This window comes from Phycodurus eques, chromosome 3 (genome assembly GCF_024500275.1).
Source record: "Phycodurus eques isolate BA_2022a chromosome 3, UOR_Pequ_1.1, whole genome shotgun sequence".
Taxonomy (NCBI): Eukaryota; Metazoa; Chordata; class Actinopteri; order Syngnathiformes; family Syngnathidae; genus Phycodurus; species Phycodurus eques.
The window spans coordinates 2,563,127-2,580,431 of NC_084527.1; the positions used below are offsets into that span (position 1 = coordinate 2,563,127).

Genomic DNA, 17,305 nt, shown 5'->3' on the forward strand with positions numbered 1-17,305 from the left:
TTATTTCCTGCAGCTCATTATGTAGCTTTGAATGCGCTTTAGAGGTCATTTGGAGCTAGTGAAGTGCGCGGGCGCTGAGGTCGGCGTGAGCGAAGGGCCCTTCGGGATGGCCGCGCCGACCGTGACGACCCCGCCCCCCTTCCCTCCGGCGACGACCCAGAAGCCACCTCTCGCCGCTCGCATGTCCCGCCGGAGAGGAGGAAGAGCGGGGAAAGTGCTGCGCGAGTGCAGGTACGTCCGCTCTCATTAGCATTGAAACGCGGCGGTGGATACAAACATGAAAGTTCACTTAAGGTGTTATAATGTATTTGCAATTGCCGACGGCGTTGTAAATTAACAAACTGGATCAAGCTTCTGCAGGGGAAGTTGATGCTGGTTCGAGTCTCCCATCAAATTGCATAAAATGCAATTAACACTGAAAAGGGACTTTGTGCCAAGTCATTGATATATTTCAGTTTATGGAGAGATGACTCTTTGGGGAAAGGGGGGGGGGGGGGGGGGGAAGCACCACAAAACACACACCAAATAGTTAATAAACCCCATGACATCATTGTGCACAGTCTGTGAAATTTAATGAAAATGTTCATGGGATTTACATATCTTTACATCAGAAATGATACAGTTGGTTTGTTCGAAGAATACTGAATGCTATTGTGAGGATTTCACTTATATCACAGTAACATTTTAAATAAACGGTGCGTTTTTATATGCATGTTCACGGTCATGTCTCCAAAAACTAACTATTATGATGTGATCAAATGTGAGAGCAATAGAAATCATCCATCCATTTTCTGAGCCGCTTCTCCTCACTCGGGTCGCGGGCGTGCCGGAGCCTATCCCATACTGTCATCGGGCGGGAGGCGGGGTACGCCCTGAACTGGTTGCCAGCCAATCGCTGGGCACATACAAACAAACAACCATTGGCACTCACAGTCACGCCGACGGGCAATTTAGAGTCTCCAATGAATGCATGTTTTTGGGATGTGGGAGGAAACCGGGAGTGCCCGGAGAAAAGCCACGCAGGCACGGGGAGAACGAAATCAACTGCTGAAAATACCTGAACACGAAAGCGAAACACTGATTGTCCTTTCTGCAACAGTCGCTATTGTAAAGAACACGGAAGCTCTTCTATTAACACAAACGCTTAAAATCTGAAGAGTAAAAGCAATGACAAGCAATTGATGATTACTTCCAGGAAATCGTCTGATTTTACATCATGTATGAATGTAAAACAGATCTAAATCCACAAATATGGTCAAAATGTTTGTCTGAATATACAGTATGTTGGCTTTTCACGTGACACTTTTCATTGCCAATATTAGTGGCCCCCCCCCCGCAAAAAAGAATATTGTAAACTACTGAATAATTTGTTATTCATCTTACCAAAAATGATGTGGTCCCATTGATACTGCATGTAATCAATTGGGTGGCTGGATGTAATATGCAAGAGGTAAATATTACCCATATGTTTGGAAGGTTACCATAATGCATCCTCAGCTGAAAGGACGTAGTAAGTATGATTGAATGCTGATAGCACCAAGCAAAAGCACACCTTTTTTGTCATAAAGGGCACTAAGCAACAATATTTGACATTGTTTACTTTTGTAGGCACAAGTTGTCATGTGGCACGCCTGTTGGATGTTTCGATGCTGATGATGATGTCACCGCTACATTTGCAGCCAAGGTCACGTTGAATAAATGAGGCGCAAATAATAATAATAATAAAAACAAATCACTTTCACAAAGTTAAGCTTACACTATAACAAGCTTTTGCATTTATGGAGAAAAAAAAAAAAAAAAAAAAAGTCTTGACCCAGTGTCTTGTACAGTATGTCAGAGTATAAAAGCTGACATTCAACCACAAGAGGATGCAGGCCATGCGTCAAAAACATCGAGTCCGATCATGCTCCCTTTATCGCCAGGTGTCATAAATTGTCTGCGGCATTTCTGAAGTCGGTGGCACACAAAATACAAAGCATGGCCAACGTATTGGAAATGCAGTAAAAAAAGGATGCACCCGTTCAGCCACATTTCCTCCGTCGCCATCTCGCTTGTATCACTGAAGGATTTATTGAGATCCCTGTTTGAATCCGTTCTATGGATTCGTGATTCCACTGGTGGAGTCCTCTTGGTCTGTGCACCGGAAGGTCGCGTGAGCCCGTTCTAGAGCCTCGACCGCCGTTAAGAGCCGAGCGGCAAGGCTCCGATCCGGCTTCACCGGGTCCGCTTTACGTTCGGCGCCATCTACGGGGCAACAGAGATGTTACTCGGCGCTAGTTATCGAGTAACCTAGTCATTACCACCACTGTGGCAGCCCACATGAATCCGCATGTCCAAGAGAGACTATCTATGCTAGCTACTAATAGTGACAGGCAGAGCAATTAAATGCTCTTCCACTAGATGGCAGAAGGTACAATCGCAATCCACCTGCTGCCGTTCAGACAAAGGACTGTCTGTTTGGAATCAGTCATTCTCCACTCTGAATCACCATAAAAGGATTTTTTTTTGGGTAGAAGGCAACATAGTTTCCTCATCAATCAAATGAAAAATGTTTTAGGCAGGCACACCGTTGATGACTGTTGATGTCACATGAGTGCCAACGTCCAGAATCATCAGCAGCTTTTCAAAATCTATATTGAGCAAATATAATCACATGGTTTTAAGATGAGTGAATTGTATTTAATTATTGCAAACACAGCACTTTATGTCCGTCCATTATTGCTCACAGTATGTTAAAGACGTTTACATGCCACAACTCTTTTTATTTTTTATTTTCCTGTATCGGCACAATGCATCATGGGATATCTTTGATTTTCCAGTGAGAATCATTGTTCGTTTAAAAATGCATTGTGGAATACAATGAAGGTGCCATATAGGGGTTACGTTATACTCACTACACAATCGAGCAGCACTACAAAATGGCCAATATACTATATAGGCCACAAAATCCGTGTTTCCAAACACAGCCAAGAGTTTATGGCTTGTGTTTGTGGCTTTGCAATCACTGTTTTTCAGTCGAAATCGTTCTTGTAACGGTTTTGTTTTGTGCTGTGCTGTGCCGTGAGATTTTTCCAACGTAATATATGTGCTTTTGCTCAATGAAGGCTTGGAAAAATTGGAATAACCCATTGCAACATATCAAACAACTTGTGGAGTCAAGCACATGGTGTCCGCTTAAGATGGGGCATCACCTGGGTGAACGTCGGAGTTGATGTCTTCTTTGGTGCTGCCCATCTGATCTGCATCTGCCCCTGGAAGATATTTTTTCCTGTGGGAACATCAATCACGGCATCACAGGTAGTTGGGGCGTGCAACACAGACCTCTAGTGTCCAGCTTGTGAACTGCAGCCGGACTCAGGCTGGGATTTTTTATTTTTTTTTTCTTCAATCAGTTTATTTGAAAGGGGACAATGCAAATTTCATAAATATCTATTATACTTAATAGGAGGGCATTCAACTTCCACAGCTGTATATTTGATGTTGCGCACCGCGTGGAGAACCAGATCTCACACACGCAGGCCTGGGAGGCGAGATGTCCGAGACAAACGGCGCTGCACCTCGTGAGCTGGTTGGGGTGTCAGTGCCTTGCTCAAGTGAACCTCAACAGTAGTCAGGGAGTATTATATTATTATATTATACTATTATATAGCCTCTCCAAAGTCATGCTGTCGTTCTGTCCGTAGCGGAACTCAAAACTGTGACCCCCGGGTTCCAAAGCTCGAGTCCTCCCCCGAGGAGCGAGTGTACACCACTGACCTGAGTTTGTCTCTCCCCTGGAGAAGCTGCTTGTAAATAGTTTGAGTCTCCACATCGGGGTCAAGGGGGTCACTCCAGTCGCCCAGAGTCACGGCGGAGTGGGTTCGACTGCAGCCTGCAACTGTCAACCGACAGAGTTCAACACCCAACGCATTTCTACTATGACTGCCCTAACTGAGCAAAGGAGTTGGACGAGACCGCTTAGCTGCAGCCGAATCTCGTTTCTTTGAAGCACCGACGCATGATGGAATTCTTGAGAAACAATATCTTTGCGCAATTTGAAGTGAGTGGGACTCATTAGTAACATTGATGCTATTATTGTTGTGCTTATTATTTCTTGTAGTTAGTTACAATGCCATTATCTTTGAATATTGTTGTAATGTCTCAGTGTAATTAAAGGAATATTAAAAAAAAAAAAAAGGCAAAACTCTGCCTGATTATTCCCAATTTGAAATAATTAGTTGGATTAGCAGCATATTCATGTTAATTCGGAAGAAAAGGGCTATTTAATTTACCACATAAAACAGTTTTTGTGGAAACGGAACATTTTATACTGTAAAATATACAGCATTTTCTGTAAAGATGTTTACTTTTTTGCCATATTTTTGAAGGGGAAAATTCCGGCAACCTAAATATTTTCCATAAAAACTATGGATTTTTGGAACGTGGGAAGAAACCAAAGTAGCCAATATTCAAAACCTTTTGATTGATGCAAACCTGATGACTAAATGCTTCAGCGTGCCGCTCATTGTCCAACACGACACAAACGGCAAAAGTTCCTGCAAACACAATCGTATAATTTCGTTCGTTTCCTTCAGATGCCCTCATACTTAATCAGCAAAGTGTATATGTGAAGGAACCGCTGGATTCAACACACTTAAATCGCGCAACGCAGCATTGGAAGTAAGCGAAGAAGGGTTACCCGTGCGGTCCGACTGCAGGCAGCACGTCCACTTGCCCCCGCGATGCGTCCCTGGGTGGAACGACGGAAGCATTCGCTCATTGTAGATGCTGACTTTCCTGATCGCGGACAGCCACTGGTTCAGCTCATTTACATTCTGTGAAGACACGAACGTCATAAACAACGGGGTCCCACGTGACGCCTCTTTTGAGTGGTGACCCTTTCGGGCCATCATCAGCCAAGTTGTACCGGACAATACGTTAAGTTGCAGTGATTATTTCATATCTAGCGTCTTTATACATGCATATATATATATAGTGATTATGACTATGCATACTTTATTAATCAAAGCAAAGCAAATGTATTTATATAGCGCATTACATACACAAGGTAGCTCCTCAGTGTGCGTTGTGATTAAAAGCATTTAAAAAGAAAGGAACAAATACAATTATAACAGCATTCAGTGCAAGAAAGATTATTTAAAAGTAGAAATGCTCTAAAAAGCATGGGGGGGGATAAGTTTTTAACCTGGACTTAAAAATGTGCACACTTGGGACTGACGTCACGTCTGTTGGCAACTTCTTCCATTTGTGTGCAGCATAATAGCTAAATGCTGCGTCACCATGTTTGCTTTGGACTCTGTGCTCCACTATTTGACCTCAGAGTCTGTCGATCTCAGAGACCTACTGGGTTTATATTCCATTAGCATTTCTTTCATATATTCAGGACTTAAACCGTTTCGTGATTTATAGACCAGTAGCAGAACGTTAACATCTATTCTAAAGCTGACTGGAAGCCAGTGTAAAGACTTTAGAATTGGAGTAATACGCGCTGACCTCTTTGTTCTGGTCAGAACCCGAGCTCCAGCATTCTGAATGAGCTGCAGCTGTTTAATGCTCTTTTTAGTGAGTCCAGTCAGAAGACCATTACAATAGTCAAGTCTACTTGAGCTAAAAGCATGGATGAGCTTCTCCTGGTCTGCTTGACACATGCAAGCCTTCACTCTGGATATATTCTTCAGATGGTAGAAGGCAGTTTTAGTAATTGATTTGATACGACTGTTGAAAGTCAGGTCGGAATCGGAACACCAAGGTTTCGGACTCGGTCTTTGGTTTTTAAAGAGAGTGACTCCAGGTATTTACTAACAGCAATTATATTTTCTTTATTGCCAAAAACAATGATCTCAGTTTTGTTGTGGTTTCATTGAAGAAAACCTTGGCTCATCCAGATATTTATCTGTTTTAGACATTGACACAACACCTCGATTGAACCGTAGTCATTTGGACGCACTGCTAGATAGAACTGTGTCTCATCTGCACAGCTACGAAAGTCAAAATCAAAGTCCTGAAGAATTTGACCCAAGGGTAGCATATACAGGCTGAACAGGACGGGTCCAAAAACTGACCTTTGAGGGACCCCATAGGTCATTGCCATTCGATGAGATTGAACACTTCCAATGGTTAAAAATAACTCCTTTCCTCCAGGTAGGACCTGAACCATTTAAGGACTGTTCCATTTAGTCCTACCCACGTTTCCAACCTGTTCAGCAGTATATTATGATCTACCGTATCAAAAGCCGCACTGAGGTCCAACAAGACCAGAATTGACACCTTTCCCGAGTCGGTATTCAACCATATACCATATACACATTTAGCACTTTGATAAGAGCAGATTCTGTACTGTGACGAATTCAGATCCCTGATTGGCATTTGTCAAAAAGTCCATTTAAGTTAAATAAATTGATGAGTTGATTCAAAATAACTTTCGTAACAATCTTGGCTATGAAAGGGAGATTTGAGATGGGTCTATAGCTTGCTTACACGGAAGCGTCCAGAGATCTATTTCATTCCCACTACATTTACACCAATGAACAAGTGTTGTACTTGTATTGCATGAGAGGTCAAGATATTGCCTGACTGCTGTGTGGTGCGAGAATGCACCTTGCACTGGATGTACATGGTGTGCAGCTGGCCGTCGTCGTCCCGGGTAATGACCTGCATCACATGCTGCTGCTGGAAGGCGTTTTCGTCCACCCTCTCCACCGCGCGCACACAATGGATGGGCATTGAGGCGCGCACCTGCAACAGTTGAGCCACAAACCGCAGCATCAATCAAGAGGAGCGCACTTAACACACAGCACGCATAATGATGGGATTCTGCAGAGTGTGTTCAGTGTGAAATCAAATTGGTTAGCGTGGGGCGATTGTGTATCGACCAAACCGTTACTCTCGGAGCAATTGTGCGAGAAAGGGACGTGACGACGACGAGATCGGCCCGGCGGCGAAGGACGCTTTTAAGTGTAAATCAGCCCGTACCGACGGGAGCTCGGCCCACTGAGACCGGAGAGCTCCAAGATGGAGGAAATGGGACAGAACATTGTTTACAATCTGATTTGCAATGTTAGCGTGAATATCCACAACCTTCAATGAACCCTCGCCTTTATCCCACTCGCACAAAGCAGAGGCTGGCACAAAGAAAGAGCTTTCTTCCGCTCTCTCCTCTCTCAGGCCCTGATTGGTGAATGAGAGGAGATCATTATTTGCGAGGTTGGGCACCAAATGCTAATAACACTAACGATGGTCTCACAAGGAGCTCAACATTCATACATCAGAGCAAGCTGAAGATGACAAAGGTGGTTCACCTTGTGGGGTGCAAAGTTGTTCACCATCCTACAAAGCGGCAGCCCCGAAAGCTCGTTGGCCACCTGAAGCCACATATCCTCCTCTAGTGGAGTGGGATGGATCACAAGTGGATGATTCTAAACACAGCCCTAGATAGTCTTAACGTAGCTTAGATATGACCGATTCAAGCTAATAGTAGACCTTAGACCTTGGGATGTTCTTTCTGGCGATTGCATTCAAAGCGCTTTCTAGCTACCTGCCAATCGGGCGTCTTTGCGTAAGAGAGCGTCTCGCTAGTCAACCAGAAGTAGCGCTTCTTGGAGGCGAAGCGAGACAGCAGCTGGGCTCCTTCTGCCTTGTGTTTGTGGAGGTATCCCTCTTTGACGATGACTGAGGGGAGGAACACAGCCCGCTGCGGCATCTCGGATACTGCTGAGGAAAAGAAACACCAATCTTAAGTTTGGATACGTCAAGATGTTGGAGCGTCTGACCATTATGAAGATACTTTGTACAATACGTTTGCGTTTGCGTTTGTCTGCGGGAACTTGAGCCACAAGAGCATTTGGTTCGCAAGCATTTAAAAAATACAATTTCTCTTGCAGATTATCCCAAACCTGATGTTGAGGTCAGGGCTCTGTGTGGGCCAATCAAGTTCTTCAATGCAGAAACCTTATCTTATCACCACTTGAAGATCACATCAAAGTGGCATAACATTCGTCCACTTGAGTTGACCAAATCGAGCAGCGTCAAATGCCAACCTGACCTCTAAGCGAACCTGCGAGTGTTATTGTGCATGTGGAGAATGGCCTTTTTTAACACTATCCTTGCTGACACGACGGTCAGAAAGCAGGCAAGTCGTGTGTCACTCTTGACTCTCTGCCAACTCATTAGTTGCGTCGTCCTTTCTATACTCATGAATATTTTACAGCAGAGCTACCAAGCTGTTTAACTACTTCTGATGCCACAAAGTCCCTCCTGACTGACGACATGAACTTTTATTTCCGCCCCATGCAGGGTTACCGTACCTATGTCATGATCTACGTCAATCAACTTGTCCAAGAAGTCCTTGACGGACGCCACGCTGCGAAGGATGATGGGATGAAGAGGTGCCATCCACTGCTCCTTTCCGTGACCCAGCTGGAGGCCCAGGTTGCCCACACTTTGTAACGCCTGACAACAAAAAAGACAATCCGTACTCACACTTGCATCGCATTCACACTCTTTGTTTTGGAACGTGGGCAGAAGCTGGAGTACCCCGGAACAAAACAATCAAGCATGGGTCGAGCATGTAAAGCCAAGACTCCAAACCAGTTCAGAACTGGAGAACTGCAGACGCGCTGCCCACTTGTACACCGTGCTGCAAAGTCAAAGTCGCAAGATGAAAAATGTCCCTGTGGCCACGCATGCTGTGAGGCCTTTTGTCCGGCGCCCACCTGGCCGTGGGAGAGAAGGAAGTCCCTGTGTCCGCCCTCTCTGATGCTGTCTTTGAACATACTCTGCTGGCTGCACATAGAGAAGTAAAAATAGCCTTTCCCTTTCACAGCAGAGGACCCATGGCAACAGCACTTTAGCACCGTGGACAGCCGCCATGAAGACCACGTGGGAGCAAGGCTGCATGTGTGACCCTGAACCGTGCATGCGGGTAGCTTTAAATTAAAAATACTGCAGACTCATGCAAGGAATCTGTTCCTTTATGTTTTGCCATTCGCCCTTTTTTCATTTGAAACGTGACAGCGAGGCCAACACAAGAGGGCATCGTGCAGAGGGTCCTCGGTTTACGCGGTTCCCGATTTACGACATTTCCAGGTTCCGAACGGCATGCGATAAACGAGTTTGTGCGCGCAGTGAAAATACATGATCACACGGCGCAAGATGGCTGCGCATGCAGTTACCACCTTTTTACTGTATTGTAATTTTGGCCGACAACTATTTGTCATACAAAAATGTACTATAATTATGACTTCTTCTACTGGTTTAGTTAGCGCTAGGCGCGTGCTGACGTACATACAGGTTCAGGTTACGTCATCACGCTTGGAACGGAACTCCATTGTAAACCGAGGACCCCGTGTACTATCCTGTACAGTGGACCCCTGTTATTTACATGTCCAAAGCATGTAAAGGACAGAACTTACACTGTGATTACAAGATGAGCATGCGAGTAAATGCTCTGCTGTGTTTTTGAGCAACTCAAGGAAGAAAAAAAAAAAAAAAAAAAGTTTGTTTTATTTTGCCTGTGTATGTGTGTTCTAAATGATACCTTGGCCAGCAGTAAGAGTGTCCTGCTCGTGCGTGTATCGGCATGCTGCTCCCTCAGCTGGAACAGTTTAGGGGTGAGGATAGCAGGAGCAAAAAACCGCAGGAAAAAGAAGCCACTGATGGCGAGATATTTCACATCCTGTTCAACATGAGGTGAAGATGACAAACGTCATTAAAACGACAAAATGATGTACACGAAACGTTGACACCGTGACATGCGTTAATGTTTCACATTGGGCATTTCCCTGATGTGCACACTGACCTCGTTCCGTGGTTCGGCAAACTGCTCTTCGACGCGCTTGTGCAGCTGTTTGAAGGCCACCCTCATGACGGGAGGACATTGCTCAACCGAGCCCACGATTGATTCGACGACGCTCGTTAAGTAGCTTTGCAGCATCTCCGCACTGCTGTCCCGCACTTCTGCCTCCGACACTGCGCCCTTAAATGAAATCCGCCTTCCCAGAAGAAAGGAGACATACTGTATCAAAGGACTCCATCCAAGACCATGGCTCGAGGACACTTAACAGTAAATCAAATGCTTAGTGATCCATTAATCTATTAATTTGCTATTATGCCCGCGGCTAACCATGCCACAGACAGGTCTACGACGCAATCTATAATGTTTGTTAATCTTGCTCACGAGAGTTTACGGATAAAGGGTAAAGGATCCCTGCCATTGAGTATTTGGTCTACGGTGCCTGCAGAGATTTATAGTCAGGGAATGAAGAAGCCATTTAATGAAATGACAGCATGCATGGCTACTGCAAGAAGTCGACGGTGTTAGATCCTGGATCTCCCACCATGTCATAGACAGACGTCTCGGGGGGCTCTTAGCAGTTGCCAGGCAACAGCCATCCCCCTTCTTACATTCTTTTTGATTTCATTCTCAGATTCTTGTATTCCTTTCAAGGACAATGTGTATAGGAAGTGCGCATGCTTGATATATGAACATTGCTTTTCAGGTTATCAAAAGATGTAGTGAAGGTCAGAATTACCTTGTGTGATTCAGGTCAATCTTACTCGGGTCCAGTTCTATGTACTTCTTCTCATCAAAGATGCGCTTGATGATGGGCTTCAACACTTCATGTAGATACAGCATGCCGACAGCCTGACAGTAAACAAGACCAAGTGTGTTGAGAAAAAAAAAAAAAAAAAACATAATCCCCCAAAAAAATCTTCATTTCTACATTCTGCAGGGAAGTAAGTGCACCCACATAATTATTTTTCAAAACCAATAGTTTGTGAAAGACTCACTAGTACTTCCTAACATGGAGCAAGATCAGAAGTGAAAGGGCTGCGACTTGAAGGAATAAAAAAAAAAACAACACCAAATGACTCACCTTCATAAACTGCTCCATGGCTTTGGACGCAAGAGAGTTGGAACGAAATAAAGTATTTGGATCAGCTATGATGGCAAGACAAAAAAAAAAAAAAAAAACACTTAATGCAAATAGAAATACTTGCACATACTTATGAAGAAACAAGAAATGAGTTGGTCCATATGAAATAATTTTCCTATGTTCTAAAAGGATTTGGGGGAATTTTGTTTCGATTGTTGTCAGTGAGGCGGCACGGTGGATGACTGGTTAGAGCGTCAGCCTCGCAGTTCTGAGGACCGGGGTTCAATCCCGGGGTTTGCATGTTCTCGCCGTGCCTGCGTGAGTTTTCTCCGGCCACTCCGGTTTCCTCCCACATCCCAAAAACACGCGTGGTCGGTTAATTGACAACTCTAAATTGTGAGTGCGAGTGGTTGTTTGTTCGCATGTGCCAAGCGATTGGCTGGCGACCAGTTCAGGGTGTACCCACCATGATAGCTGGGATGGGCTCCAGCACGCCCGCGACTCAGAAAATGGATGGATGTTGTCAGTGACCCAACCCACATAATATTGTATATTCCTGATAAACCAGCTACTGATTTTCCGGTGTTACCATGGAAATTTGGAAAGAAGCTCCTTATCTCAAAGTAAGCTTAGCGTATACAAATGCAGTACCAGAGCCTAACTCTGTGTGAAGTACACACTGGCTAGCCACAACATTAGGAGCACTTGCGCAATATAATGATATCCAGTACAGCAGCAACAATATCAAATATTCTGCCTTTACGGAGATAATAAAGTGCACGTTTGATTGGCACTAACAATCAATAAATCAATCAGCTTGCCCCTATCAATGAGGATTGCAGTGATGTACAACTGTACAGCATCATGGCGTACGATGTGTCCAATATTTAGTTTTCCTCTGTTACTTACATGAGAGTCAATCGTTCTAGACTACTGCGAACTACAACCTGAATAATAAATATATCACTATAAAATGAATACATTATCTTTGTAAAGACAGACTATTTGATACAGCTCCTGTATTGCATATGATTATATTGTGCAAGTGGTCATAATGTGGCTGCACGATGCCCGTGGACATGTGATGCACAGGCAGAAGCATGACTAATAGAGACCAGAAAAGATTTCACTGCCCTCGATGGAGCTTGACCTTCCCTCACAAAGATCGGGATTGTAGCTTTAGTGGCCTGAAAATCAATTCCTGGAGAGAGCGAGCAGGCATATCCCAAACTCTGACTAAAAACAAATAATGACACATGGAGAACAAGACCGGTCTTACACAAGGTGTATTGTCTAAAGTCATGTTTTTCCAGCACAGTCTGCACATTTATTTGCCTTTCCATTGTAAAGGATGTGCTGAAGTCGCTGGTCCGTATTTGATGGTTCCAAGTGGTATTGTGATGAAACGTGGAAATGTGGTACGTTGCCAATTTGCAGCGATACAAAGCATGTCTGACAGTGAAACACAAAAAAACGCTTCGTTAATGTTGTTATGAATTCCGTCTTACTGGTATGGTTGACCTCCTGGGTGTTGAGATAATCCAAGAAGGGAATCACTAGGCCCTGACCCAGGTAGATCTTCACCAAGGTCATGGCCACGTCTTGCCGGCTCTCGACTGTGGTCACTTCCTCCAGCATGGTAAGCGCACTGCTGTCCTCAACCTGATAAGACGACACATTGTGTTATTTGTTGGCTCTTGAGTTTGTTTGTTTGGGGTTTTTTTTGTTTGTTTGTTTGTTTGTTTGTTTGTTTTATAAAGGGTAACAAGGAAAACTAACGACACCAGAAAGAAGGATTTATTGCTCAGGCAAGCACTTTGAAAAACAGCCGCTAACCTCAGCAGGGGAGATGACCGACTCAACCAAAAGGTCAATGAGGGGTCGATAGTACAAGGACGGCAAAATCTGATCCTCCACCAAACGCACCTTCAGACGCAGTGCTCCCAACTTGCCACTGGACACAGGAAAGGAATTTCAATGGAGGTACAAAAACAGGCTCGACGTGTTGCATTTCTAATGTCAAATGTGTCTCCGTAAGGGTGTTCAGCAAAGAACTTTTGTAGTTTTTGTGAAAACCCAGCTGACCTTCTTCCACGCAGGAAAATTCTCATGGTTGCTGTATTATTGTTTGTAAGACCATTTTTTTTCTATTTTCATCTATCAACTATTGTGTAGCCAGTTGAGCTACGTTTCCGCTTGCTACAATTCTCTTGCCGTTTGCATGTTCTCCGTAGTTCTAAAATTGTGCCAGTGAACAGATGATTGCATATCGCATGTGAGAGACTCCATTTTAAACAATTTACAAATTACAACATTACGTTATTTTACCATCAGCTATTGGCCTTATATAAATACATTGTAATGCAGTGTGTTGGCCGGCACGCCAATGAACGGTGTGTGCCGTCTCCCAAATACACCTTGAGGATGCTGACCCCCAAAAGTCCAATATTCATCAGAGTGTGAGATAAAACTGAAGAGAGACACAAACCAATGCAACGCCATAATCCTCACCCTGCATCCACCTCACTGTTTCCCAAAGGAAGCAAACGAAACCAGCTCTGCAGTAGAGTTTTTTTGTGTAAACAAGCAGAAGGGATTTCTACCTGCAGAAATCAAACACTCGAATGAATGTATGAATCGAAGTTTGGGACGTTTGCGGCCGGGTCTTGGGGCACTTAGAGACAAGCTATCCTCACCTTTCCCAGAAAGTCATTTTTGCCCACCATGTCCCAGTCCCAGACCTCCACAATGACAGTGCCCTCCTCACTGAGCTCCTGTGGATCCAAGTCCAGCTCCAGGGTCTCTCCCCAATGCGGGAAACGGGTCTTCTTGATAATCTGAAACCCAGACCGTGTGACTCAAACTCACCTTTCATTCCTCCTACACACAGTGAACATGCAGACAGAGCTCACCGAGGTCTCTGCGCTGTGGTGGTTGTATATAACTCTTGCAAATGGATCTGAGGTTCCTGAGATGTCTCTCGGGGCCAGGTCTCTGATGTCAATAAACCAACAGACATTTTCGCTTCGATACCAAGCCGCAAACTAATATTGTAACTACTTGCAACAATGACAACAGCATTTCATTATAAGCTCGTTCTTTCAAACATCAGTATTTGCAAGGACATGATTGAATAACACAGCGTCGAGCCGCGAGTGACGTGCTTATTAGCGCCCTGCCCGAGAGGGCGCGTGTGGACAGAACCCGCAGATGGGGCTCCGAGAGGTGTGAGGGTGGGTTGTTGACTCAAGCGGGGGACCGTTGAGGCCGGCGGCGTGACGAGCGAGGATGACGGTGGCAAGATTTCGGCACAATGGAGGTGTATCAGGAATAAGGATGCGGAATTGAAACAGAACAGAACAGAACAGAACACAGCTCCCGATTATACGAAACCTGGCTTCGATCACGTCACATCGCAGGACAATCTTCTCGGTGCCTTCCAGCAGTTGTAGAGTCAGGTGGATCTCGCCTTGGACTTCTTCGTTAGGATCAACCCTCGTCAGGTTCATCCAGCTGTCTAACACTGACCATTCCACACACACACACGTGACATTAGTTACTTCGATAACGGCCTTTAAAGTACATCATTGTAAAAGGTGTTTACGTGGGATCTTTTACAGTAAATAATATTGAACGGCAGCAGTTGGGTTCATTGCACCTGCCGTCTAGTGGAAGAACATTTCATTTTTCCACGACATGTCACTCGTATGAGTAGATAAACAAAGACAGCTCCATAATTTGGGGGGGGGGATACTTTTTTGCCAAAATGAAATGGAAAAAGTGAAATTGTGTAATTTGTCACAGCACACCTGATGATCTGTCGGGGCACACTGATGTGCTGCGGCACAGTGTTTGGGAATCACTGATGTAGTCCCCCGCCCACATTCTGTCTGATTGATCTGTTTCTATTTCTCCCCTTTTTTTGAAAATCCTGCATAAAATTGCCATATTTTCAAGGTCAAGATTCATATATAGTGTCATTGCTGAATTTATGTTCTTGTTTGTATGCTCCTTGTGTTTTCTGTGATCCCAAGTACAAAGTAACCCTGTCCCTGTAAATATTTCTCAAGATTATTAAAAAAAAACATTCCCAGACTGATGTCATGTGAATCCAAGGAGCATTTAACCTCTGGGTTGGTGTCATGCTCGCTCCCACTCAAGTCATACCTTTAGTTTGAGATCCAATGGCTTCTTTGGTCAGAGAAATCTTTCCAATAACATCATCATGGCTGTTGAAGAAAAAGTTTGATGAGATGCAATCCAAACGCAAATAGAACGAGTCCATGGGCTGATAAGAAGACGAATGGTGTCGAGAATGAGAGGTTCCAAAACCTTTAGACCGGCACCGTGCATGATGCTTGTTTATTCTCAGCCTTTTGGGGTCTTTTCCAAAACATGCAAACGCTACATGAGACCATCAAAATCACGAGTAAAGTGAAGCAAACACTGAAGCCTTAGACCACCATAAATCAAATAAGGTACAATTAGTCAAATGAATGACTAGTGTTGAGATGATTTGGGAATTGATGACTTTACCCGATGGTGTCCTCATCCATGACGTGGAAGGAGAGCGAATGGAAACCCATTGGGAGGTGCAGTGTGTACTCCTCGCCCCAGAAAGGGTTGAGGTTCTTCCACACCGTGGCAGTCCTGAAAAGAAAGGTCACACAGGCTTGCCAGCCAGTACTGGTACATGTACAGAAATATCACCGTGCAGTATTGTGACACCGCAGTATGAGTGGATAGATGCCCACATATCATTTACATATTAGAAATGACAAGAAATATCAATCCACAAGCTAGGAACTTAATATTTCAAAGCTGTGTTTCATCCTCATTCGGAATGTCTCGACGTGTTAATTCAGAGATTCCTGCTGCTCCCGAATGCACAATCTGGAACAGATCTGGATACAACTTGCTTTGAAAGACAGGCAGACAGAAATACATGATTAATCTGTGAGTATGAATGGACTATCGTCGAAGGCACAATTTTCTGAGATCGCGTTGGGTTGTTGAGGCTCATCGGTGCATTATGCAAGTGAGGATATTGCAATGCCGGTGCTCTCGGACACAGTTGTTGCCTGACAGCATCGATGACTCAAAATAAACAGCGTGGGGCGGACAACAGAATTGTAAGAAAGGAAATACTCGTCGCTTGAGTTTCAGCTTTTAGTCAAACTATCTCGAGTGGCTGGAAAGACATCGACAAATGTGGAAGAAATACAAATAAAAAATGAAAAAAAACGTCTGTCAGAGAATGGCCTCTAGTTAGCTTGAGGCAAGGGAGTGATTAAGTATCTTATTATTCAGTATATATTTATACACATTTCACGTGACACCCCCTGCAATAACGATTTGATCAGGGTGGCAAATAGAATGCATTATTAAGTAAACTCAAGTCATCTACAAACTTGTACAGGACAGGGAACATGATGAGTAAAGTGCGATTGGTCGCAGTGAAACATTGTGCCGCTTTGTCAAATTCTACCAGATGGAACAATTGCCACCGAGTTCGGCTCACGTTCTTTTTCAATCCCGCTGCGTTGCGCTGAAGGTCACAACGTTTGGTGGAGAGGGCGTCGTTTAGCACTCGGAGAACGTAACAGATAAAAGTGAGAACATCTTTCGGTTAATGTCTCCAAAGCAGCCATGCGTCCATCCGCTAGACGCATGCAACTCCTGATGCATCCTCGCCATGGTTACCTGCGGGTCTTTTAAAGGCCAGACCAGTATCAGGTTTTCAGCTACGGAAGGGGCCACAGTGTACGTCCCCGCCACCCTGATCGCAATATCTCATCCCCGGCTCGCAAGGGTGCAGGATAGCAGGTGCAGTGGGACATTTGGTACAATGAAAAATGTCACCCTGACACAGATGATGAAGAAGAAGAAGAAGAAGAAAAAAAAAGACAGATTGAGACTCACCTGGCCACAACTTCATTGTCAACTTTTACTATGCAGTATGGATCACTGGTTCCAGACCTTGAGATGGCGAAAAACAAAAATATGACAGCATTAAATATGACGTATGATGCTGGTGACTCATGAGCATGCAACCAAAGTCTTGACTTTCTAGCACACCTGTATTTATTTTTCAAGGAATCAAGTGCCTTGAGACTTTTCTGTAGTAAACAAGCCTGACGTATAGCCTCGAGATTATATTCCATCAACATAGCCCACAACCACCTGCCCTGTATAGAAATGACTCACACGTCTTTGGCCGGCAGGTTCCTGCCCTCGACAATGCGAAAATGTAATGATGTGTTTTTGGCCATTTTGTCGACGACTAAGCTGTGAATCCGATGCTCCCATGTGCGCTGTCCTTGTCCAAACGTTTTCTCTCTCCGCTTCTCTCCATCCCTCTGCAGTACCTTGAGCGACCGAGACGCACGCGTGCGCGCGCGCGCGCGGACGCACGCCCACCCACCCGGCAG

General features: G+C 44.5%; 1 protein-coding gene across 3 annotated transcripts; it reads right to left on the minus strand.

The window, feature by feature from the left end:
- Window positions 1-1,790: 1,790 nt before the first annotated feature.
- Window positions 1,791-17,222, minus strand: LOC133399677 (rasGAP-activating-like protein 1). 3 transcript variants are annotated; one of them, XM_061671392.1, is made up of 21 exons: window positions 17,082-17,222; window positions 16,797-16,853; window positions 15,411-15,524; window positions 15,042-15,103; window positions 14,268-14,397; window positions 13,787-13,868; window positions 13,571-13,711; window positions 13,386-13,477; window positions 12,711-12,828; window positions 12,383-12,536; window positions 10,875-10,939; window positions 10,530-10,642; window positions 9,797-9,989; window positions 9,536-9,673; window positions 8,304-8,448; window positions 7,535-7,707; window positions 6,598-6,735; window positions 4,679-4,814; window positions 3,757-3,877; window positions 3,192-3,268; window positions 1,791-2,244 (listed from the first exon to the last, which is right to left on the minus strand). In XM_061671392.1, exons 1-21 carry the CDS (start codon window positions 17,144-17,146, stop codon window positions 2,096-2,098), a joined length of 2,463 nt encoding a protein of 820 aa, XP_061527376.1. In that variant the 5' UTR covers window positions 17,147-17,222; the 3' UTR covers window positions 1,791-2,095. The 3 variants fall into 3 exon arrangements, with proteins under 3 accessions (XP_061527376.1, XP_061527375.1, XP_061527377.1); XM_061671391.1 differs by having other exon boundaries at window positions 7,535-7,710; XM_061671393.1 differs by lacking the exon at window positions 9,536-9,673 and having other exon boundaries at window positions 7,535-7,710.
- Window positions 17,223-17,305: the final 83 nt, after the last annotated feature.

What these genes read in the sequence shown, in the direction of transcription:
- LOC133399677 (XM_061671391.1), bottom strand. Translation starts at nt 17,146, where the DNA reads ATGGCCAAAAACACATCATTACATTTTCGCATTGTCGAGGGCAGGAAC. An exon ending in AACCTGCCGGCCAAAGACGT is followed by an intron (nt 16,854 to 17,081) that starts GTGAGTCATTTC and finishes CGCCATCTCAAG; the next exon opens with GTCTGGAACCAGTGATCCAT. An exon ending in ACCACAGCGCAGAGACCTCG is followed by an intron (nt 13,712 to 13,786) that starts GTGAGCTCTGTC and finishes TCTGGGTTTCAG; the next exon opens with ATTATCAAGAAGACCCGTTT.